This window comes from Triturus cristatus, chromosome 1_2, assembly GCF_964204655.1.
Source record: "Triturus cristatus chromosome 1_2, aTriCri1.1, whole genome shotgun sequence".
In the NCBI taxonomy this organism is placed as follows: domain Eukaryota; kingdom Metazoa; phylum Chordata; class Amphibia; order Caudata; family Salamandridae; genus Triturus; species Triturus cristatus.
Window position 1 is genome coordinate 591176429 of NC_140580.1, and position 20749 is coordinate 591197177.

The following is a 20749-nucleotide window of genomic DNA, read 5'->3' on the forward strand; positions in this document are numbered from 1 at the left end:
TGCTCCGCCCACCTTACCGGATTTTGTCCCGTGGGCCGGCCGGGTTTAACCGATCCCGCCTCCATTTTATGGGCTCTCTACAGATCGGAAACTCCCGAACTCACCACTATATCAGTCCCTTATCCTTTAATTCCCCGGAGACAGACAGTCTGCATCGCATTGGATGGTGTCTGGATATCGTGTTGCCCTCCTCTTCTGCTAACAGAGGTATTCCTGTTTTCTCGCTGGAGTCCTTCCCCTCGAACCAAAGGTACTGTATAGGGGGTATAAGAGGGTACAGTAGACCATTATTTCAGCACTGTCTCACCGCTTTCTCTGTTTTCTGGCATCTAGTCCTAAAGTAGAAGATGGAAAACGCTGCAAGGCATCTGTGAGCACCTTGATTTAGTCATCCCTGTGCCTTTTCCTGTGATAAATCTTCAAGAATCCCCCTGTTTGGCCATCACTGCTTCCTGAACTAGGTATTCACCACTCTTAGAGCCTCCATAGTCTATGTTGTGGGGAGGGGATTATTACGTATATACTCTTCATACTCACTCACTCTTTATGCTTTTCTAGATACAAGAGCACCCAGACACACAGATGAAGTGAGGACTGCCTTTCTCTGGATCTTTACCCCTCCTTCCTTGTTTTGTTTCCCCTCTTTCCCCAACCACCTCTGTTCTCTAGAGTTGGATAGAGACATTGGGTGGTGGTGGAAAGTTGGGAGTTTCACAACAGCTTCCTTGGAACTCGGTGGCGCCCCTGCAGAACCTTTATCCGGTAAGAACCTTACATCCACATCATTGATGATATCTTAAACATGCTAGACCATAACGAATCCTGCCTCTTAATCCTCCTTGATCTCTCTTCTGCATTTGACATGGTTAATCACAACAACCTTCTAGCTATTCTGGAACACAGGATGGGCCTTGTGGCTTTGTAGTGCAATGGTTCTCTTCCTTCCTTCACAATAGATCCCATCCGTCTGCAATTTCCATGGTGGTCCCACAAGGCTCTGCCCTTTCTCCTATACTCTTTAATCTTTTCCTGGAACCACTAGCAAATGTTCTATCATCCATAAACATTCTTTTCCATATGTATGCGGATAACATGCAACTTTATCTGAAAATAAATTTTTCTGAAGACTTCATCTCACTCAACTCATCCTTGACGATTATCCAAAATTGGCTAACTGAAAACCATCTCCTGCTCAACACCACCAGAACAGATTTCCTTCTCATTTCCCCTCCTAAGCACACCCTCAAGATTGAACTCTGGATGAAACACCTCACTACCTTCAACTGCTCCCCGGTTATCATCGACTCAGCAAAATCTCTTGGAATCACCTTGGACTCACACCTGATCATGAAGAAAAATATTAGTAAGATGTGCAAGGGTGCGAATCACCAAATAAGGACTCTTAGAAACGTAAAACTATTCCTCCCTCAAGAGGATTTCAAGCAGGTGGAAAAAGCACTTGTCCTACCTAGGTTACACTATGGAAGTGCAATGCTCTTTGGCCTGATCACTTACACTGAAAGAAATTAGCACATTTCCCCAGCCTTAAGATCTCTAAAGTGGTTACCCTACAAAGCAAGAATACAATTAAAGATTGCTTGTCTGACGTACAAAGCCCTCCCCTTCAAAACATCTGGATACCTGGCTTAAAAACTGGAAGTATCAGGTGGTAGCAGACCTTCCAGAAGTGCTTACTCATTGTTACTCAAACCGCAGACTTTTCGCAAAAAGAAAACGAGACTCAGAGCCTTCTCAGGCGCGGCACCCAAGATCTGGAACTCTCTCCCTCCAGAAATTCGCAGCATCCCCTACACGGAGACTTTCAAACAGGAAGTAAAAACAATCCTAATGGACAAGTTCCTGCCTGAACTGGATCATGCCTTGTCTGTTTTCGAAATGGCCGGTTTCTTTTTCCTATCAACTGTTAATGTCTATGATTCTTTGCCTTACCTATTAAGTAACGTTTTGCCTTACCTTATTAAGTTTTATTTTGCTCCCATTTATGTACAATTTTATTAGCTCAACATGTTAGCCTCTCTTACCTCAAAGTTCCCCTACTTTGCTCCCCCTTCCATTACTGTGAAGCGCTCTAATACCCTTCTGGGTCATGTTCGCGCTATACAAATCTTTTAAAATAAATACATTTGAATAAATAAATACTGTATTTTGGAAGGTTGCACGGTTCCTATCACTCCTTTGTTGTATCTATATAAGGTAGGAGCATACACAGTGTGTTCATGTAAGAGAGATGAGATCACATTTGTATATTACATCTCTGCTACATTTCTGATCCATTACAAAATTGCAACCTGTTATCCTCAGTAATTACAAGAATATTTTCCATTAGTCTTTTTTTGCTTTCTATTCTGCATCTTCAGTTACAAAGATCACCATCGAAACATAGTTCAGGAAGGAAGAACTCTTTGAAGGGCTCTGGCGAGTGGGTCTAATGTCCTTATTGTTGGTAAATACTCAAAGAAACAACTGCAATTATTTTAAGCTGCTGTTTTATGGGCAATTTTAGCTTTATTTCCGCATAGGTATTGGAACTAAATACAATTCAAATGCTCATGTTTTACTTCACGTCGCCTTATTCACTTCTAGCTACAGTGGTTGGCTTTGAAAGGTGTTGTGTGTGCTGCATGTGCATTGATGTCTAAGTCTAATTGCTGCCTTGCTTCACGGGTATGTTTTCTATCAGCGCACATGTAGCTCTCTGTGTCTGATAGTATGTATTTATTGATGTGCCTATGCAATTGGCTCTGTATGCACCAAAGATAACAGGTCCGGCTTTAATGTGCTAAAGCATGCACAAATGCGGTTTCCTTTCATCAGCACGTTAAAACCAGGCATATTGGCTTCACCAAGCCTTGTCAATTGTGAAAACCGTGGTCTTTTATCATGTGAAAAAGGAATAAAACACTGTGGGCCATTAAATTAGGCTTGGGTGGTAAATTCCGTTCCGATAGCGGAATTTGTGGAATTTGGCGTTCCGCGGAGAACGTGAAATTGCCCAAAATTCTGCATTCTGCAGCTTCGCGGAATTTTGTGCTTGTTAGCATTCTCAAAATGCGTGTTCGCGAGATTTTTCCCCCCGAGCACGCAAACAGCATTCGCGAACAGGAAAAAAGCATCACGAACAAGCAATTCCGCGTGTTCGTGGAATTTCTGCGTGTTCGCGGAGATTTTGTACCGTTTTGCGTAGCTTTGCGTAGCACGACTACGCAAATTCCGCCCACCCCTACATTAAATGCATCTTGCATTTAGAAACAAATTGGATATGCTCCATAAAACAAACATTATCCTGCAAAAATAGGAAAAGGCAAGGTATGGAAGAGTTAAATAATGCCCTACCGTCTGGAGCTCCTTAGTGACACGCAGCCGCTGAATATCCCGAAGCTTCTTGTTCAGATCTTCCATTTCCATGTACATTTTTTTATGTTCCCATTCCTGCTGAAATATACCTTTTCGGAAATCTTTGACTTCTACCATATTAGCGATCTTCTGTTCTCCTAGAGTCTGAAAAGAGAATATGATCTCACTCTGGAGCACTGAGATGGGTGAACATATGAAACAAGTATTTCCCAAATCTTCCGTTACCTCCTGTTCTTGAACAGGCTGTCTATTGAGATGGGTGCACACACACTGTTTGTTTCTTACGAAGTCAATGCTAGTCCTATGTGTATAGCATCACACCCATAAGCATCATTCTGGATTAGGAGACCTAATGAACAAGTTACCTACCTTCGGTAACGATATATCTGTAAGAAACATAGGTTAGTTATAGATTCCTTACCTTAGAATTACCCCCAGGCGTCAGACTGGATCCAGAAAGTTTTTCGTCAGCAGTAGTCCTGCGCGTCGGAAGGTGGCGTTGGTCGCCTCCGCGTCCATCGTTGGCATCGTGGTCGCCGGGATGATGTCGCGGAAGCTACATAGACGCGGCCCTCGCGCGCTGATGTCAGTTCTGTACACGACTTTCCACACCAGAAGCGGAGAGTCATGCAAGACACTGACCACTGGTGCACAAAGCTAGGAACCTGAAAGGATGTCCTTAACCCTAGAAGTCAGTTCGCAGAACGGGGAGGATGGGTGGGGCGTTAAGGAATCTATACCTAACCTATGTTTCTTACAGATATATTGTTACTGAAGGTAAGTAACTTGTTCATCTGAAAGAAACAGTTATAGATTCCTTACCTTAGAATAGATACCCCAGCAATACCAACCCTGGAGATGGGTCTGCGAACTAAATTCACACCAGAAAGTCCTGGAGAACAGAACGGCCAAAGAAGCCGTCTCTCCGGACTTGGCTGTCCAGGCCGTAGTAATAGTGCTTGGTGAACGTGTACAGTAATGCCCACGTAGCTGCCTGACAGATGTCATTTAGGGGGACCACCCGTCCCAAAGCAATTGTAGCTGCCGTCGCCCTGGTGGAATGGGCACGCAGCCCCACTGGAGGCTCCTTCTTTACCAACGAATAGCAGACCTTGATGCACAGAACGATCCACCTGGAGATGGTCCGTTTGTGCACGGCCCGACCTTTCTTTGCGCCCACGTAACCAACAAAGAACTGGTCGTCCACCCGGTCAGTTTTAGTTTTGGTGTTTGGTGCGATCCAAATAAAAGGAGAGTGCACATTTTGGATCCAGACGTTGGAGCCTCTCTTCCTCTTTTGAAGGATGCGGAGGCAGAAAGAAGGTGGGCAAAGTGATAGTTTTGGCCAATATGAAAAGAAGTGACCACCTTTGGAAGAAAGGAAGGTAGAGTTCTGAGGACGACTTCGTCCGGATGAACAGCCAGAAAAGGAGGCTTGGAAGACAGAGCTTGTAGCTCACTCACCCTGCGCGCAGAGGTGATGGCCACCAGAAAATCAGTTTTCAGAGTGAGGAGTCTGAGAGGATAGTTATGTAGCGGCTCAACGGGAGTGCACAATAGATAAGTAAAAAACAAGTTCAAGTCCCACTGAGGTATTACAAAGGGAACAGGAGGAAAAAGAGGAGTAATGCCTTTGAGAAATCTATTTACAACAGGGGACTTGAAAAGAGAAGGCTGATCAGGAAGTCTGAGGAAGGCTAAAATGGCCGAGAGGTAGCCCTTAAGAGTGCCCAGAGCAGAGACCTGCTGGGCCAAAGACAGGAGGAATAAGAGAACCTCAGAAAGAGGGGCAGAAAGGGGATCCACAGCCTTTGCTGTGCACCATGCCACAAATTTATCCTCTCTGCAGGTGCATACCGTCTTAGTGGAGGGACGCCTGGCTGCCAAGATTACATCACAGACCTCGGGAGGCAAGTCAAATGACTTTAACTGCCACCGCTCAATCTCCATGCAAGGAGGTGGAAGCTGTACAGGTTTGGGTGTTGGACTGTCCCCTGCTGCTGCAACAGAAGATCCTCCCGAAGAGGCAGTCGGATCGGGGAATCGATGGCCATGTTGAGCAGCAGGATAAAAGACTCTTCATGCCCAATCCGGAGCCACAAGAATGACTGAGGCCCGGTCGCATTTGATCTTCTTCAGCACTCTGGGCAGAAGTGGTATAGGCGGAAAGGCGTATAGAAGACCGCAACTCCACTTACGACGAAAAGCGTCGCCTAGCAAGTGCCGCCTTGGAAATTCCAATGCGCAGAATTGCTGACATTGCGCGTTCCCTTCGGTGGCGAATAGATCTAACCAAGGCTCTCCCCACCGTAGAAAGAGACCTTTCACCACCTTCGAGTGAAGATGCCATTTGTGATCCATCATGCACCTGCAGCGGAGTTCCTCCGCCCTGGCGTTCAGTGAACCTGCCAGGCGTTGAACCACCAGGGACATGCCCTGATGTTCCAGCCATGTCCAGAGACAGAGGGCCTCTTGACATAGGGTCAATGACCCCACCCCGCCGTGTTTGTTGCAGTACCACATGGCAGGGGTGTTGTCCGTGAACACCTGCACTACTCTTCCCCGGACAGAGGGAAGGAATGCTTTTAGTGCAAGATGGATCGCCCAAAGCTCCAGAAGGTTGATGTGGAGCTCGGACTCCGCCGGAGACCAGAGACCTCTGGTCTCCGCCTCTTCCATGTGGCTGCCCCACCCCAGAAGGGATGCGTCTGTCACTACTGTGTATTCTGGTTGGGGAAGGGAGAGGGATCTACTTTTGACCCATTCCTGGTTCGTGAGCCACCACTGCAATTGTCGTACAGTGTGTGCAGTGCCCTCCGTGATCTGGACGCAATCTGACAGATACCCTGATGCTGCGCCCACTGGAGCTTCAGGTCCCACTGCAGAGCCCGCATATGCCACCTAGCATGATCGACTAGCAGGATGCAGGAGGTCATGAGGCCCAGCAGCCTCAGGGTCATCCTGACCGAAACGCAGGATAAAGGCCGAAAGATCGGAATCATAGCCCGAATATGCCAGAATCCCTGTTCGAGAGGATAAACCTGAAACTGCGTCGTGTCCAGAACAGCTCCGATGAAGAGGAGCTTCTGAGAGGGGGTCAGCTGCACGTTGATGGAGAAACCCAGCGAATGTGGGAGGTTGGCGTTACTCTGGATGTGGAAGATGACTGCCTGGGATGAGCCCGCTTACAACAAACAGTTGTCGAGATAGGGGAAGACTGGAACCCCTGATCTGCTCAGATGAGCTGCGACCACCGCCATGACTTTAGTGAACACCAGAGGGGCACTGGTAAGGCCAAAGTGGAGCACGGTAAACAAAGTGCTTGTGGCCTTCCATGAACCACAGGTAACGCAGTTGGGCCGGCAGGACGGGGATGTAAAAATAAGTGTCCTGCAAGTCCAAAGCTACCATTCAGTCTCCAGGGTCGAGGGCAGACAAGACCTGAGCCAGGGTCAACATTTTGAACTTCTCCTTCCGGAGGAAGCGGTTGACGTCCCTGAGATCCAACATAGGACGCAGGCCCGTATCCTTCTTGGGCACCAGAAAGTAGTGGGAATAGCAACCATGAACTACTTCGGGGCAGGAACGCATTTGATGGCTCCCTTGGCCAAAAGAGCTGTAACTTCCTGTTGGAGAAGGGCCAGGTGATCCCCTGACATGCGATGGTACTGGGGTGGCATGGCTGGAGGATAGTCTCGAAGGGGAGGGAGTAGCCCCTTCGGACTATCTGCAAAACCCACCTGTCCAAAGTGATGGTGCGCTAGTGGAGGAGGTGATGGCGGATCCTGCTGCCCATTGGCATTTGATGGGCCTGAAAGGTCGCACTAGGAGGTTTTGGAGGCTGTTGCAGAGGGGGCGGTGGTGGACTGGCCCACCCGTTGGCCCCCAGAACCACGTCGGTGGGTCCCACGTCCCCGATCGCACTGAGATTGAACAGCTTGCGCTGGCCTGTGGCTCTGAAAGGAACGTGTTGGGGCACCCCTTCCGTGGCCATGAAAGGGGCAGAAGGCAGACCGTGCAGGGTGCGTGGTGGAGAGGGTCCTAGAAGCGCTCTAGCGCACGGTCTGCCTTGTCGCCGAACATGCGACGGCCATTAAAGGGCATGTCCATCAAAGTGTTCTGGACATCCCCAGAAAAGCCAGTCGTTCTCAACCAGATGTGACGGCGAAGCGCCACTGACGTTGAAAAGGTCCTACCCAGTGAGTCGGCAGTGTCCAGTCCACAGCGGATGGCAAACTTTGCAGCATATCTTTCCTCGGCAACAGCACAGGAGAGTACGGCCCGGGCCTCCTCCAGACACTGAGGCAGCACTTGCGCCACCGTATCCCACACGAAGTGGGAATAACAGCCCAACAGGCATGCAGTGTTCACCGACCGCAGCCCTAAGCTGGAGGAAGAAAACAACTTCTTCCCAAGCTGATCCAGCTTCTTGGATTCCCTGTCCGGTGGTGCATTAGAGAATGCACTTTGGGACGTTGAAGCTTGGACCACCAAGCTCTCGTCGGAGGGATGTTGGGAAAGGAAAGTGTGGTCGCCCGGGGCCGGTCGGTGGCGTCGGGCAACCATCCTATCCCCAGGAGCCCCTGTGTTGGGCCTGGACCAGGTGCCCAAAAGGATGTCCAAGAGGGCTTCATTAAACGGCAGCAGGGGCTCAGAAGAGCTCCCTGCTGGCTGAAGCACCTCTGTCAGGAGGTTAGTCCTGACTGCCACAGTAGGTAGCTCGAGGTTTAGGGCCTCGGCCGCCCTATGCAACACCACTGCGTAAGACGTTCCTTCCTCCGTAGCCACGGTAGGAGGAGACAACATGCCAAGGTCTGGTGAGGTGTCCAGAGCACTGGTATCCCCCAGTTCCTCTCTCCAATCCTGGTCATACTGCAATTGGTCAGTTAAGGGGTCACCAGACCTCTCCCAGTCTTCCTCACCCTCCTCTGGCTGCCAAACTGCCTGAAAATGGCCAGGGTGGAATACAGGCACAAAAGTACCCATTGGCGCCGGATCCGCCGTCGGTCGACCCTGGTCCGGCTCCATATCCACATCGGGATGGAAGCCGGGGTCGGCGCCGGATGGAGGTAAAGCCGGCATCAGCTGCGGACGTGGTGCCGGTGGAGGTGTAATAAGGTAGACCAGCGCCGATACGGATCCAGGCCTGGATCCAAGGGGGCCCTGCAATGCCTAGGCTGGAGCTGCCGGCGTCGAAGGTCTAGGGCCCCCAGCCATGTCCGCAGGGCCCAAAGATGCACCAGCGGAGTCAGGCTGCCCAAAGATGGCATGAATCTCTTCATAGAACTGATGAAGCTGGGCAGGGGTCACTCCCGAGAAGATAGGGAAGGCCAGAGTCGACCCTGAAGGCTCATCATGTGGAGCCGCAGGATGGGCACCACCCGCACCCTTCGTGGCGTCGGCCGATGGACCTGGGGAAGTCGAAGAGCAACAATGCTTCTTCGACTTCGACTTACCTGAGCCCGAGTGCGAAGACTTAGACGAGGAGTGGTGATGGCTCTGCGATCGGTTCCTCGACCTCCCATGCAACCGGGACCTCGAACGATGTGGAGCTGACTGCCGAGCCTCGTGTAGCTTTCGGGACCGCTCCCGCAAAGACTTCGGGCCATTGGTTCGGCAGTCGGAGCACGACTTGGGGTCATGGTCGCGCTTCAGACAGTAAGAGGCACATGCGGTGCGGATCAGTCACCGAAATCAGTCGGGTACAGGAACCGCAGGCCTTGAAACCGGGCATCCCTCGTGCACCAGGAGTTGATGTTAGACTCAAAAACGAAGTCGACAAAAGTCGCAAAAAAGTCAGTCAAAAAGTGACTGGGGGTACCGCTCTCTCCGGATCTGCGCTTGCTGGCGCGGAAAGAGAAAGAACTGACATCAGCGTGCGAGGTCGGCGTCTATGTAGCTTCTGCGATGACATCCTGGCAACCACGACGCCAACGACGGATGCAGAGTCGACCAACGCCACCTTCCGACACGCAGGGGTACTGCAAACTTTCCGGATCCAGTCTGACGCCTCGGGGTAATTCTAAGGTAAGGAATCTATAACTAACTGTTTCTTTCAGATGCCCCTGATCACAACATTTTTGTGCAACCAAATACCATCTACAGGTGCAAATGGCACATGCGATATGGTGATATTTACATGCGAAATGAAATTTAATGGCACAAAATATCCCCTTGTATTACAGATTTTCTGCAGTATGGGTAAGGACCGTGAACGTAGGTGTTCCCAGCAGCAGGGAAAAAGGATTAGTCAATTCAATTTCAATTTTTATTTATTATGATTTGGAGCTCCGAGGAGATCCACATAAAAAATATACAAACAACTCCAATTTACCAGATCAGCCAACACTAAAAAACAAGCTAATACAATCACAAAGCGTCAGGAATCCAGTTTTCGTAAAATGATAGAAAATTCATAGTTGCATGTTTATTGCAAAGAGGTGCGATATGAGCTCAAAATCAATTTCAGAGTCCTTTCAAATACAAAGCTAACAAGGGCAGGGCAAAGCGAGTTATACCATTAGATTCTTAGACGACTTCGACTGTGCATTTACGAGGATGCTAAATATATATTTAAAAAAATACATTTAATTCAACAAGGATTAAAATACAAAGGGATTTTAAAAAAGTTTTAAATTTCGGTATGCAGTACACAGTAACTAGCAGCATAAAGGATAACAAAAATTGCAAGTGCTCGAACATGATAAATACCAAAACCCTTAAAAGCAATCTGATTATTATTCAGTTTACATGCACAAGGCCTAACCGATACAATTTTCCTGGCTAATAGATATTCAATTGTACATGACTTTATTCGTAGCAGCATACAAGGAGATGAAAGTGCAAGAGGGCAACTGTGGCACCAATTTAAAAAACCTTTTTTAGTACAACCATAACGTAGTCAATATAAGACATATCATACCATTAAGTCTCTAACAATTACAACCTTCTAATAGAAGCAACCTAAAAATACTACTTATAAAATTAATTACATTTTGCTCAAGGGAACCTCTGCGGCCTACTGCAACTAAATGGGGCAACAAAGTCCTTTTCTAAAATATATTTAAAAATTGTTTAAAAAAGCTAAATATTTTGAGGCAAACTAGTTCAGAGGGGTGGGGTGGCGGGGGGCAGAAGACAATTTCGGGCCTCCTCAGCTGTGGCAATGTTACACTTTAGGAAAAATGGTCTTAAATATTGACGTCGTGAAGGTTGTACTATGGGACAGACAAATAGGATGTTATTTAGTCCTGCACACAAGTACCACATAGGTGACAAAGTCTATCCTGCCTAGGAAGACCCTCCCAAGCTCCTGTTAATATTCACAAAGGAAGCAAATATAGCCGGAGCAACAAGTCGGTTTTGCGATTCCATATAACATAGGGTTGGGGCTGTTTATAAATACTACTCCCCACTATGATGTCATTATTGGAATGCGCTACACACAGTGCAGTATCTCTTTTATGAGAGACATCGTAAATAGTTTTTTTAATTTTAGTTTTCAATACTTGTTTAGGAAGTACGCCTGTACCGCTATTCTTAAAATCAAACATGTTTTCAGCTTTCTCGCAATTCCTAAAGAAAACACTTTTTCCCTTCAGGGTGGAAATAATTTCCTCTTGCATTGCTCAAGGGTTCTCAACACTATTCAGTAGTGCATTGCTCCATCTTAAGCATGCAGCCAGACAGAACACATAAGTGGAAAGTAGCCGGAATTCGAGCCGAAACGACGCAATGGGGGCTGTGCGAATCAGATTACACATTTGGCGCCAAATATGCCCCTCTACTTTCTCAAAATTATCCCACTGCTGTTCATCTACTGTTTCACAGGCGTAACTCAACGTGGGAGGGATTTTAATTTTATAAACTGATGGAACATGTGTAAAATGTCTTTTCCCACAATGTTTATAGAATCTACCGATTGCAGAAGCCTGAGAGATTGCCTTACTTCTGCATTGGTCAATGTGATCGCTACTAGAGCACTTACTTGCGAAAATTCTCCCTAAGTATGGATATAACTTCACCACGGCAACTTTGTCTTTCCTCAAGAACCTGTACAAATTTTTCCTGACTCAGCATCCCACATATCTAAAAAACATAATTTTACTTTCTGGAATATTTATTTTTAAGAAGTGATCATCAGAATAAAGTGCTAACCCAGTAAGTCACCTTTGTAGTCCAATTTTAGTTAGGTCTAACAGAATCGCATCATCCGCATATAGCAGGCAGATCAGCTTCATTGTTCCTAGTTTTGGGGGTTCCCCTTTGCAAAGGCCTACCCCACTCGGCAAATCAATAATGTAAAGAGAAAAGAGAAGAGAAGCCAGTAGGCACCCTTGCTTCAGCCCGTTGTGAGTCTCTATTTTACTTGACAGGCCCTGGGTCCCTCCCATCAGGACCCGAGTGCAATGTGATGATTAATCTGAGCAGGTGCATGGATATCCCCATAGCGGCCAGTTTTCTCCACAGTGTTCCCCGGTCAACAGCCCTGAAGAAATCTATAAAGGCCACATATAAGGGCATACCCCTGCTCATTGGGTTTTTTCAATTAAAGTTTGCAGATATGTTTGCGGAACCCGGCTTGCGCTGCAGGGACGAAACCATTTCCGAAAGCCCAGTCTTGAAGGTGGAGGAGTATGCTCTTGGCAACAGTTTTTCGGTTGTATCCAAGTGCGATCTGCCTAAAGTTAGCTGGGGAATTTTTTGGACCCTTTTTGTATAATGGGACCACAATACTTCCCTTTCAGGACGACGGATTAGTCCCATGTGCGTAGCAGTAAGAAAATACTGGACACAGGAATTGTGCCCATGTTGCGCCATGTTTGACTATGGCAATTGGGTCATTGCCCCTTTAATGAAACCCTTTATTTCATTACACGAGGGGGCCATAATCGCTCCCCAAAAGATTAATCCAGGGATCAGCTTCCTGTTGACAGAATTTTTTGGGGTTCCCTATAACCTTCCTGCAACGAGCAATCTGCATGACGATCTCCAGGATCGCGTCTAGCTACATACATGCACACACTTTTTGGGAAGTAGTGAGAGGGTACTCTGTGATATATATGTTAGAGTAGCCAATAACACTTTTAAAGTTATGATTACATTGCACTTTCATTGAAAAAGTCATTTTCAATTCACTAATAAAGTTGGAGCTATTTGACAAATCTTCGTAGAATTTGTCAAACCACTTTGTTGTGTCATGTTTTGTGCAGAACCTTCGAGGGCAGGACAAAGTTGCAGGTGCATTTAAAAGGCAATGCTTCATTTTAAGTCCCATGGTTAAATATACTCTGTGCTACAGAAGAAAATACTAAACGGAAGTGCACCAACCATGGCATGACGACAGAGATGTACGCAGAATAAGCCCTTTCGTATTTTTATGCAAATGTATTATAGATATTTGAGTTACAAAAAGGTGCTTGGTGGGATCTGAAGAATGGAATTCTGAAGTAATCCACCCATTCTGATACATGGAGTATCCAAGGGTCTATGGATTGACTGTATGCACGTTTTTACAAACACCCAAACGCCTTTGAAGGAAGGTATATATAGTCAATGTCAATAGACTCCTAGTCCTGATGAAATGCCAGAGGCCTAACAGGCTTCAATAAGTATGAAATTTGTTGACAGTTGCAAGCATTAAGGGTTGTAACTTCTCCTGTTTTTATGGTTGTCCAGGGTGATATGAATAAACTAGAGGTAGGTCATCCTCAGGCTAAATTAAACTGCAAGGGGTTTTCCAAGAGAGTTCTGTTTTTGAACAGCAGTCTAGTGAGTCATTGTTTGGGTTGGTGTCAAGCTACAACATGCTCCCCCTGTTTAAGAGTTCTGCGCACAGTGCGAGCCGACCCCTAACAACTGCTGACCTGCAGCATGGAGTGGAGCAGGTCCAATGATGAAGTATGCCATCTTGTGTGGATGATGGACCAGCGTTCTGAAGAGACACTTTAACTAGATGGTTAACATACATTATTTTTGGTTGATAGTACAATTACACCTGGCCTGTTTTTTTTCTAGCACAAGTATAAAATTGGCTGGCCATTGGTGACAGAAAGGTGTTTAGGACACATTACATAATTCATTGGGTCCACAAATTATCATGGATCCCGCATCACAGAAAAAGTTGGTAGGAAGGGGCAAGGGGCCCCATGGAGGATGTGGGATGTCAGGGGGATAGATACAGGTTCATTATCTGGCAGAATGCCAGACCTGGCACCCCGAGTTTGGTGCACATTGATATAGGTCATGCACAACTGGTTCTGCAGTCACGGTTGCTGGTCCCGGGTGTGACTGAAGGCCATGTGCCCTGCCCGGGTTTCGGTGGAGAGGCAGCTAGTCGCAGGATGTACTGTCATGCGTGAGGCCATGCGCAGCTAAGCCTGGGCGTAGCCTCCCTTGAGGCCCTAGTTGTTGCAACTGGAGCGGTCACTCTATTTGTAAATTTCAAGAGCTTCAAACATCATGACATTTGTAAAGTTTCTAAAAACATGTGAAGTAACAAGTCGAAGAACATTTTTACTGTTGTGCGGCCTAAGATAGGCAATAGAGAACTTAATTGAGAAGTGGCAACTGACAGCGCACGTTCCCATTTTTGCGACAATAGGCCTCCATGCACCCTCTGTTCTATGCCATGCTCTAAAGATACTGGTGTAAACCTTTACCCGGATGGTGCTGTTTAGGTCCTCGATGACGCCTCGCTGAAGAAGAACGCAGTCCGAGTAGTTTGGAATCAAGTCGCTGCTGTCCACCTCCACCTGACCTTGTTTGAGCAGGAACTGGATGGTCAGGTCGAGCTGAAACTTCATCTTCTCCTCCCGAAGCCTGTAGGAGAGATTTTCAAAAGCAAATGCGTGCAATGAATGAGTTATAGAGCGAACATTCTCCCCATGCCCGAACCCCTTCTGGTCGCATTCATGCGTATCTGGCGTGCTTAGGAACAGGTTGGCACTATTGCTGCATTAAAAACAGATACACTGCCGTATTGTGCCTTTTTTGCAGTTTTGTACAGCGCGAGTTCGAACCAAAAGTATAAGAGCGCTTTACATGCAGTTACATCACACAAGGACTCTTTTTTAGGCACGGGGAGATTAAGTGACGCCTTATTGTGCCGTCTTTGACGTAACGCACTGTAGTTATATAACCTTCTCAGTGCAGAGTACAAATACTCGAAACGGAAAATGCAGAACGTGAGGGTTGCCCAATATTATGAACCTATTGCAGTTACACACAAGAGACACATCTTGTCGTCAACGTGAAGTGCCCGGAGTGGTCACAGCACAGCACACCCAAGCCTCCTCACAAGCAGCTCGGTAATTCCGTAACATTCTCATTATTTTAATGTTCTCATTCGTTTCCTGAATTCGGTCATTCACATGAGAGACGATCTACAAAACACACCCTTGCCAGCTATTCTGCTTTGTGTTACCAGGGCTCTTTAGCTGCTCATTTCAGGCTCAGGGCTGAATTAAGAGTCCTTTCCAAACAGGAGTTTGCATAGGGATAGGAATTAGTTGTGCAATAATCAAACATTCGCAGTTTTCCATTGATTGATTACAGAAGCCCAAACCTACCAACATTTTGCAGGAGAAAATACATGGAAAACAAGTTAAAAAAATGCCTAACTCAGTGTGTTCAAAACGATTCTGCACGTTATGCCTCATTTTCATGTAGAAAACATAGATAGATGGTATTTACCACAATTGGTAACTGCCACACGCAGGGATAATGGTATTTTAAAGGTGTGGTAATCACCCAACTTGTAATAAGGGCCCATGAGTTCAGAATCTGTAATGAAACATTGATACCATGCACATTATCCCCGTACTACAAATGCCAGCATGCATGAGGGTGTCAGAGAGAGGCTCATGACTTGAACCACAGTGTCCTGGCAACATGGCTATGTTATAGATAGATTTTCTAGCAATTAAATTTGACACAAAAAAGACTGAATGCGCAGCATGACTTAACAAGCCGACTTGTTCAAGAGTGTGCATTATGAATTACATGACTTTTAACGTCATCTGGATCAATCCTTGAAAGAAGAGGTGGGTGAAATATTAAGGAGAATTTCAAAATACTTAAGATGTACTCCCTTGTTTCTGCCTGCGGACTGAATTAGGGTTGAACAGCCGTTACGTGTTTGGAAAATGAAAGCACAAAGCCAAAAGCACAGTTTTAAAAGCACTGTGAGGGGCTGGACAATGTATTTACCTTAATTCGATGAGCATTTAGGTAAATACATTGCTCAGACCCCTGACAAACAACGTACTTACCACTTTCTGGTGGATACTCTATGTAATCCAGAGTCATCACCTTGTAAATACTGCTAGTTGCCAGACTGTATCTGGGATTTTTTTCCAGCAATTCTCTTGAGCACCTATGGTTGGCATCATGCAGCTCTGCGTCAACTCTGACTGACTGCTTTCACTGACACTGCGGCAGCGATACAGAACGGATGCCTGTTTGCTGACTATCAGCATTGAACTACCCCTGCTTTGATGATTGAAGACCGTCTCTGCCTGGACCAGCATTGATTCTACCTCCAGGCTGCTCTCCAGTATTCACTCTGGTTTCTTCCGGGCTGTCAGTACCCTCCCCCGTTCTGTCCTGATGAAGAACCGCCTTTGACTACCCAATGGAGCATAGTTTGGGTTGAAACGTCGACGACCACACAAGGCCCAGATTGACCAAGGCTCTGCAAACCAATAGATTAATCATCAGCCAGCAGAGTCATTGTATCTCCATAATTATCTGGCCGATCACCCACATGTACATAATTTTCACCACTCTGTATATATTGCACACCACTGAGCACTGAGCACACGTCACTTGGTCAACTTTTACTTGTAACATTTCACCTGTGTTGACAGCTGTGATTATATGTGTAAAATATTTGAATGGTTTAACTCAGATAAAACATAAGCAATAGACAGCAATTTCAGTCATGTGCCTTACTGTTGGTGAAAATGTTTTCTGTGCCTAGGCATTTGAGATACGGATGTTATAATAGGGAAGAATAACACATGCAACACTAAGTGCGCTGGCAAAAGTAACCGACATAAACAAGACAGAACCACTTTTTGTTTACTGCGTCAACTCTGGCATGCCCCGTAAGTGACACCGGGGCCACATGTAAAGGCCAACTCAGCATGTTGATATAAGTTTATTTCTGAATGCTGCCCACACTGTCAGACACAGAGACATTGACTTATCAGGTTTTATGGGGTGCAGATCTCTAAATTTGGGATGGAAGGTGGTGCCTTGCGGCTCCAGGTTGACTCCGCTTCACACCGGAAGTGACGACTGGAGGCATAAGTAGGACCCAACCATGCACGCTGATGTAAATTTCTTTCTGAACATTGCCCTCGGGCGCAAAGCCCTGTAGTCATCAATTATGGCATTGTGTAGATCTCTAGCAATGAAACCTTTCAAGATTGAAAAAAGTCTATTCTGCAGACCAGGGAGGCAGGAGGGTCGGTGCGAAATCTGTGGTTAGATAGAGCATCCACCATAAAGAGCATTACCTAAGGTAAGTAACGTGTTCTTCTGATGGATACTTCTCACTGAAGATTCCTCACATTGTGAATAGATACCATTATAGTACCTCATAAGGTGGTAGAGCAAAAGGTTCTCCAACACCGAACAGGCAAAATGTCCCTACTGAAGTAACTGGCTATAAAGGCAGTAGGGCTTCATGAATGTGTGAACTAATCCCCATTTTTCAGTCTGATAGATATCAAGGACAGGCACTCTGTATGCCAACGCCATGGTAGCACCCTTGGCTCTGGTGGACTGAGCCCTCAAGAACTCTGGGTGCTGCTTCATGGGCAACGAGTACCAGATTTTGATGCACAGACTATCCACCTTGAAATGTTTCTTTTCTGCACTGCCTTAACTTTCTTTGCAACTGCGAACCCCACAAAGAGCTGATTATCCCCCCCATGATCCTTGGTGCAATCGATGAAAAAAGTCAAAGCTCTTTTGGGATCCAAATGATGGAGTCTTTCTTCCTATTTGATGGATGAAGAGGAGCACAAAATGCCAGAAGGTTGATGGATAGCCCGACATGGAAGGGAGTCCCAATCTTGGCAGGAACATCGTTCTAGTCTGTAGCACCAGCTTGTCTGGAATAAAGCTGTATATGGTTCCTTTACAGACGGTGCTTGCAATTTACTCATGTGATGTGTTGATGTTAACCCTATGAGAGTGAATGTTTTTAAAGTCACAAGATGCAGAGGACAGCTGTGCATTGGCTCTACTGGGGGGCACATCAAGCATGTGAGAACCAAATTACGGTCCCACTGTGCATCACAAAAGGTTCGGGTGGAAACATTTGAAGTAACCCTTTCAGAAAACACATTACAACAGGTGATTTAATCAGCGATGATTGATCTGGTAAACGTAAAAAAGCTGACAAGACCAATAAATAACATTTAACCGTAGCCACAGCAAGACCTTGCTCGGCCCACAACAGCACAAAGAGCAACACATCCAACAATTTGGCTTGCAGCAGTTCTATCCACTGAAAGGTACACCGAGCTACAAACTTAGCCTACTATTCAGTATAAATGTTCTTTGTGGATGGACATCTGGCTGCTAAGATAACATCCGGTACCTCAAGAGGGAGGTCTAAAGCATTCTGCTGTCACTGGACCATCTCTACGCATGGAAGTGAAGGTTATGCAGGCCTGGATGTAAGACTCTGCCCTGCTGCTTCAATAGAAGATCCTCCTGTAGTGGTAGCCTGGACAGCTGGTCATGTCCAGTAGTTCTGGATACCACACTCTCCTGGCCCAATCCGAAGCTACTAAGATGCTGTGCACCCAGTTGGTATTGATCTTCTTAGGAACTTTGGGCAGGAACAGTTGAGAAGAAATTATATTTGAGTTCCGAGTTCCAGTCTAGGAGGAAAGCGTCTTAGAGGGAGATTTGTATTGGGAACACTGCACGTTCTCAGTGATGGTCAAAAGATTGAGCCAACGTTCTCCCTTTCACTAGAAGAAGCCCTACGCAATCCTCTCAGTGTAACTGTCATTTATGATCTGCTAGGCAAGGCTGGCTGAGTTTGTCTGCTCTGCAGTTCAAAGATCCTGACGGGTGGTTGGTTACCAGGGAGTTGCCTTGCAGGCTCTTCAAGTTCCAGTGGTGCAGAGCCTCCTGGCACAGGAACCCACTTCACCAAATGTTTTGAAGTACCACATGGCGGTGGTGTTGCTGGAGAGAATCTGAACCAGCCTCCTCTTGGTTTATGTGAGGAAAGCTTTTAGTGCTAAGTGAATCGCCCGCAATTCCAACACATTGATGTGGGAGCAGGTCTCTGCCAGAGACTAGAGTTCTCTGATCTCCACCTCTCCCAAATGGCCACCCCAATCCAGCAGCTATGCACCCGTCACTACAGTCAACTCTGGGTGGGATAGGGAGAGGGACCTGCCACTTGTCCAACAGCGGTTGAGCAGCGACCTCTGCAGATCATTCAGAGTCTCCTTCAAAACAAAGATGGAATCTTACAATTTCTCTTGGTGCTGATCTCCCTTAGGCCTCAGATCCAACTACAGAGACTGTATATGCCATCTGGTGTGTTCCAAAAGGAGGCTGCAGCAGGCGAGAAGGCCAGGAAACTTTAGAGTCGCTCTCAAAGAGACCCAGGATAGAAGTGTTCTGGACTCGTTGAGATGGTGGAAAGGATCGAAAATGCACGTATCCAGATCAGCTCATATGAACAGGAGCCTCTGAAGGAGTCAGGTATGACTTTGGCATGTTGATCGAGAACCCCAAAGATGTGAGGGAGTTTGCCGTTATCAAGAGGTGGTCAACCGACTGTGGCGACTCTGCCTTCAGCAACAAGTCTACGAGGTATGGCAAGAATGGTATTTCCATCATTTTTATGAACACCCAAAGGGTGGTAGGGAGGTCGAAGGGAAGCACTGGACATGCTTGTGGCCCAGCTTGAACACCAGGTAACACCTGTGCGACTGCAGGCCAGAGATGTAGAAATAGGTATCCTACAAATCCAATGCCACCAACCAGTCTTCAAGATCCATTGCAGATACTTTGGCCATTATAAGCCTCTTGAATTATTTGACCTTCTTGAGAAAGAAGCTGAGAAGGCAAAGGCCTAAAACAGGACGAAGGCCTCTGTCCTTCTTCAGCACCATGAAATAACAGGAGTAACATCTAGTTCCGATTTCCAATACTGGGACCATCTTGATGGCTCCTTTTTACAAAAGAGCCTGGACTTCCTTCTGTAAGATGGGCAAGTGGTCCTCTGGCAGGCTCTCTGGTGTAGATGGTATATGTGGCAGAGTGGAACTGAATGGTAGTGCATTTTCATGCTGTACGATTTGAAGCACTTATCTATCGAGCGTGATGCTCTGCCACCGGTATAGGTAATACTTTATTCTGCCTCCAACAGGATGGCCATGTATCACCAAGGATATGCTGAAGTGGTTTGCTGTTGGTGGTGGAACAGACAGTTGACTGAGCAGAACGTTGACCCTGACGTCTTGGGCATGGTCAGCTGGATCCCCAACCTCGAGAGTTCTGTGGGGTCTGTTGTTGTGGAGGGTGACCTCAGCGTTATGGTTACCCAAAGACTCAAAAGGAGTGAAACTGCTGGATATACTGCCACACAGAAGCCAAGGTAGCACGCTGTGGCCCTGCTCTCTCTGAAGCACTCCAGGGATGAGTCTGATTTGTGTCCGAAGAGAGAGGTGCCATCAAATGGCATGTCCATCAGTGATGCCTGCACGTCACTAGAGAACACTGAAGCACTACGTTGGTACCAACTGCCCTGCCCAATCAGTTGGTGGTTTCCAGCCTAGAGGATGACTTTTTTTTTTTATAATGCATGTGGATTGCATCCTAGAAGGCAACTAGCATTCACTGAGCAGGGAGCGGGATTGGCTGAAGGAATATCCACTTTCTGAATGCCCCCATTTATTTGGATTCCCTATTTGGAGGCATTTTTTTTCGCAGTGTTTGATATAGCGCGAACTTGACCCGAATCCAATCAGGTATCAGAGCGCTTTACATAGCACCAGTTATGTTACATGAGGACACACATTCATTTTTTGTTAGGCACGGGGAGATTAAGTGATTTGCCCAGAATCACAGGATGTTCAGTGTCATTACCGAGACTCAAACCCAGTTCCCCAGGTCCGAGGTCGAGCGCCCTAGCCGTTAGGCCAACTACTCTCCCCATTGTAGGGAAGAATTCAGGTTGAGTCAGTTTTTCGACGCCTGGACTACAAGGCTTTCAGGCATAGGATGTTGGAGGAGGAAAGGCGCGTCTCCAGGAACAGGTCTATGTCGTCTGGCAACCTGTTGGTTGACTAGTGGGCAATAGTCCTGCTGGCCCAAGTGCCCATAAGTGAGT

At 46.7% G+C, this 20749-nt stretch overlaps 1 protein-coding gene across 1 annotated transcript in view; it reads right to left on the bottom strand.

The window, feature by feature from the left end:
- Window positions 1–20749, bottom strand: part of CFAP43 (cilia and flagella associated protein 43) — a 638428-nt gene that overhangs the window by 44183 nt on the left and 573496 nt on the right. The window contains exons 34-35 of the mRNA XM_085607024.1: window positions 14037–14196; window positions 3355–3519 (exon numbers count right to left, since the gene is read on the bottom strand). Of these exons, the coding sequence (XP_085463150.1) occupies window positions 3355–3519; window positions 14037–14196 (325 nt within the window). The remainder of the gene's footprint in view (window positions 1–3354; window positions 3520–14036; window positions 14197–20749) is intronic.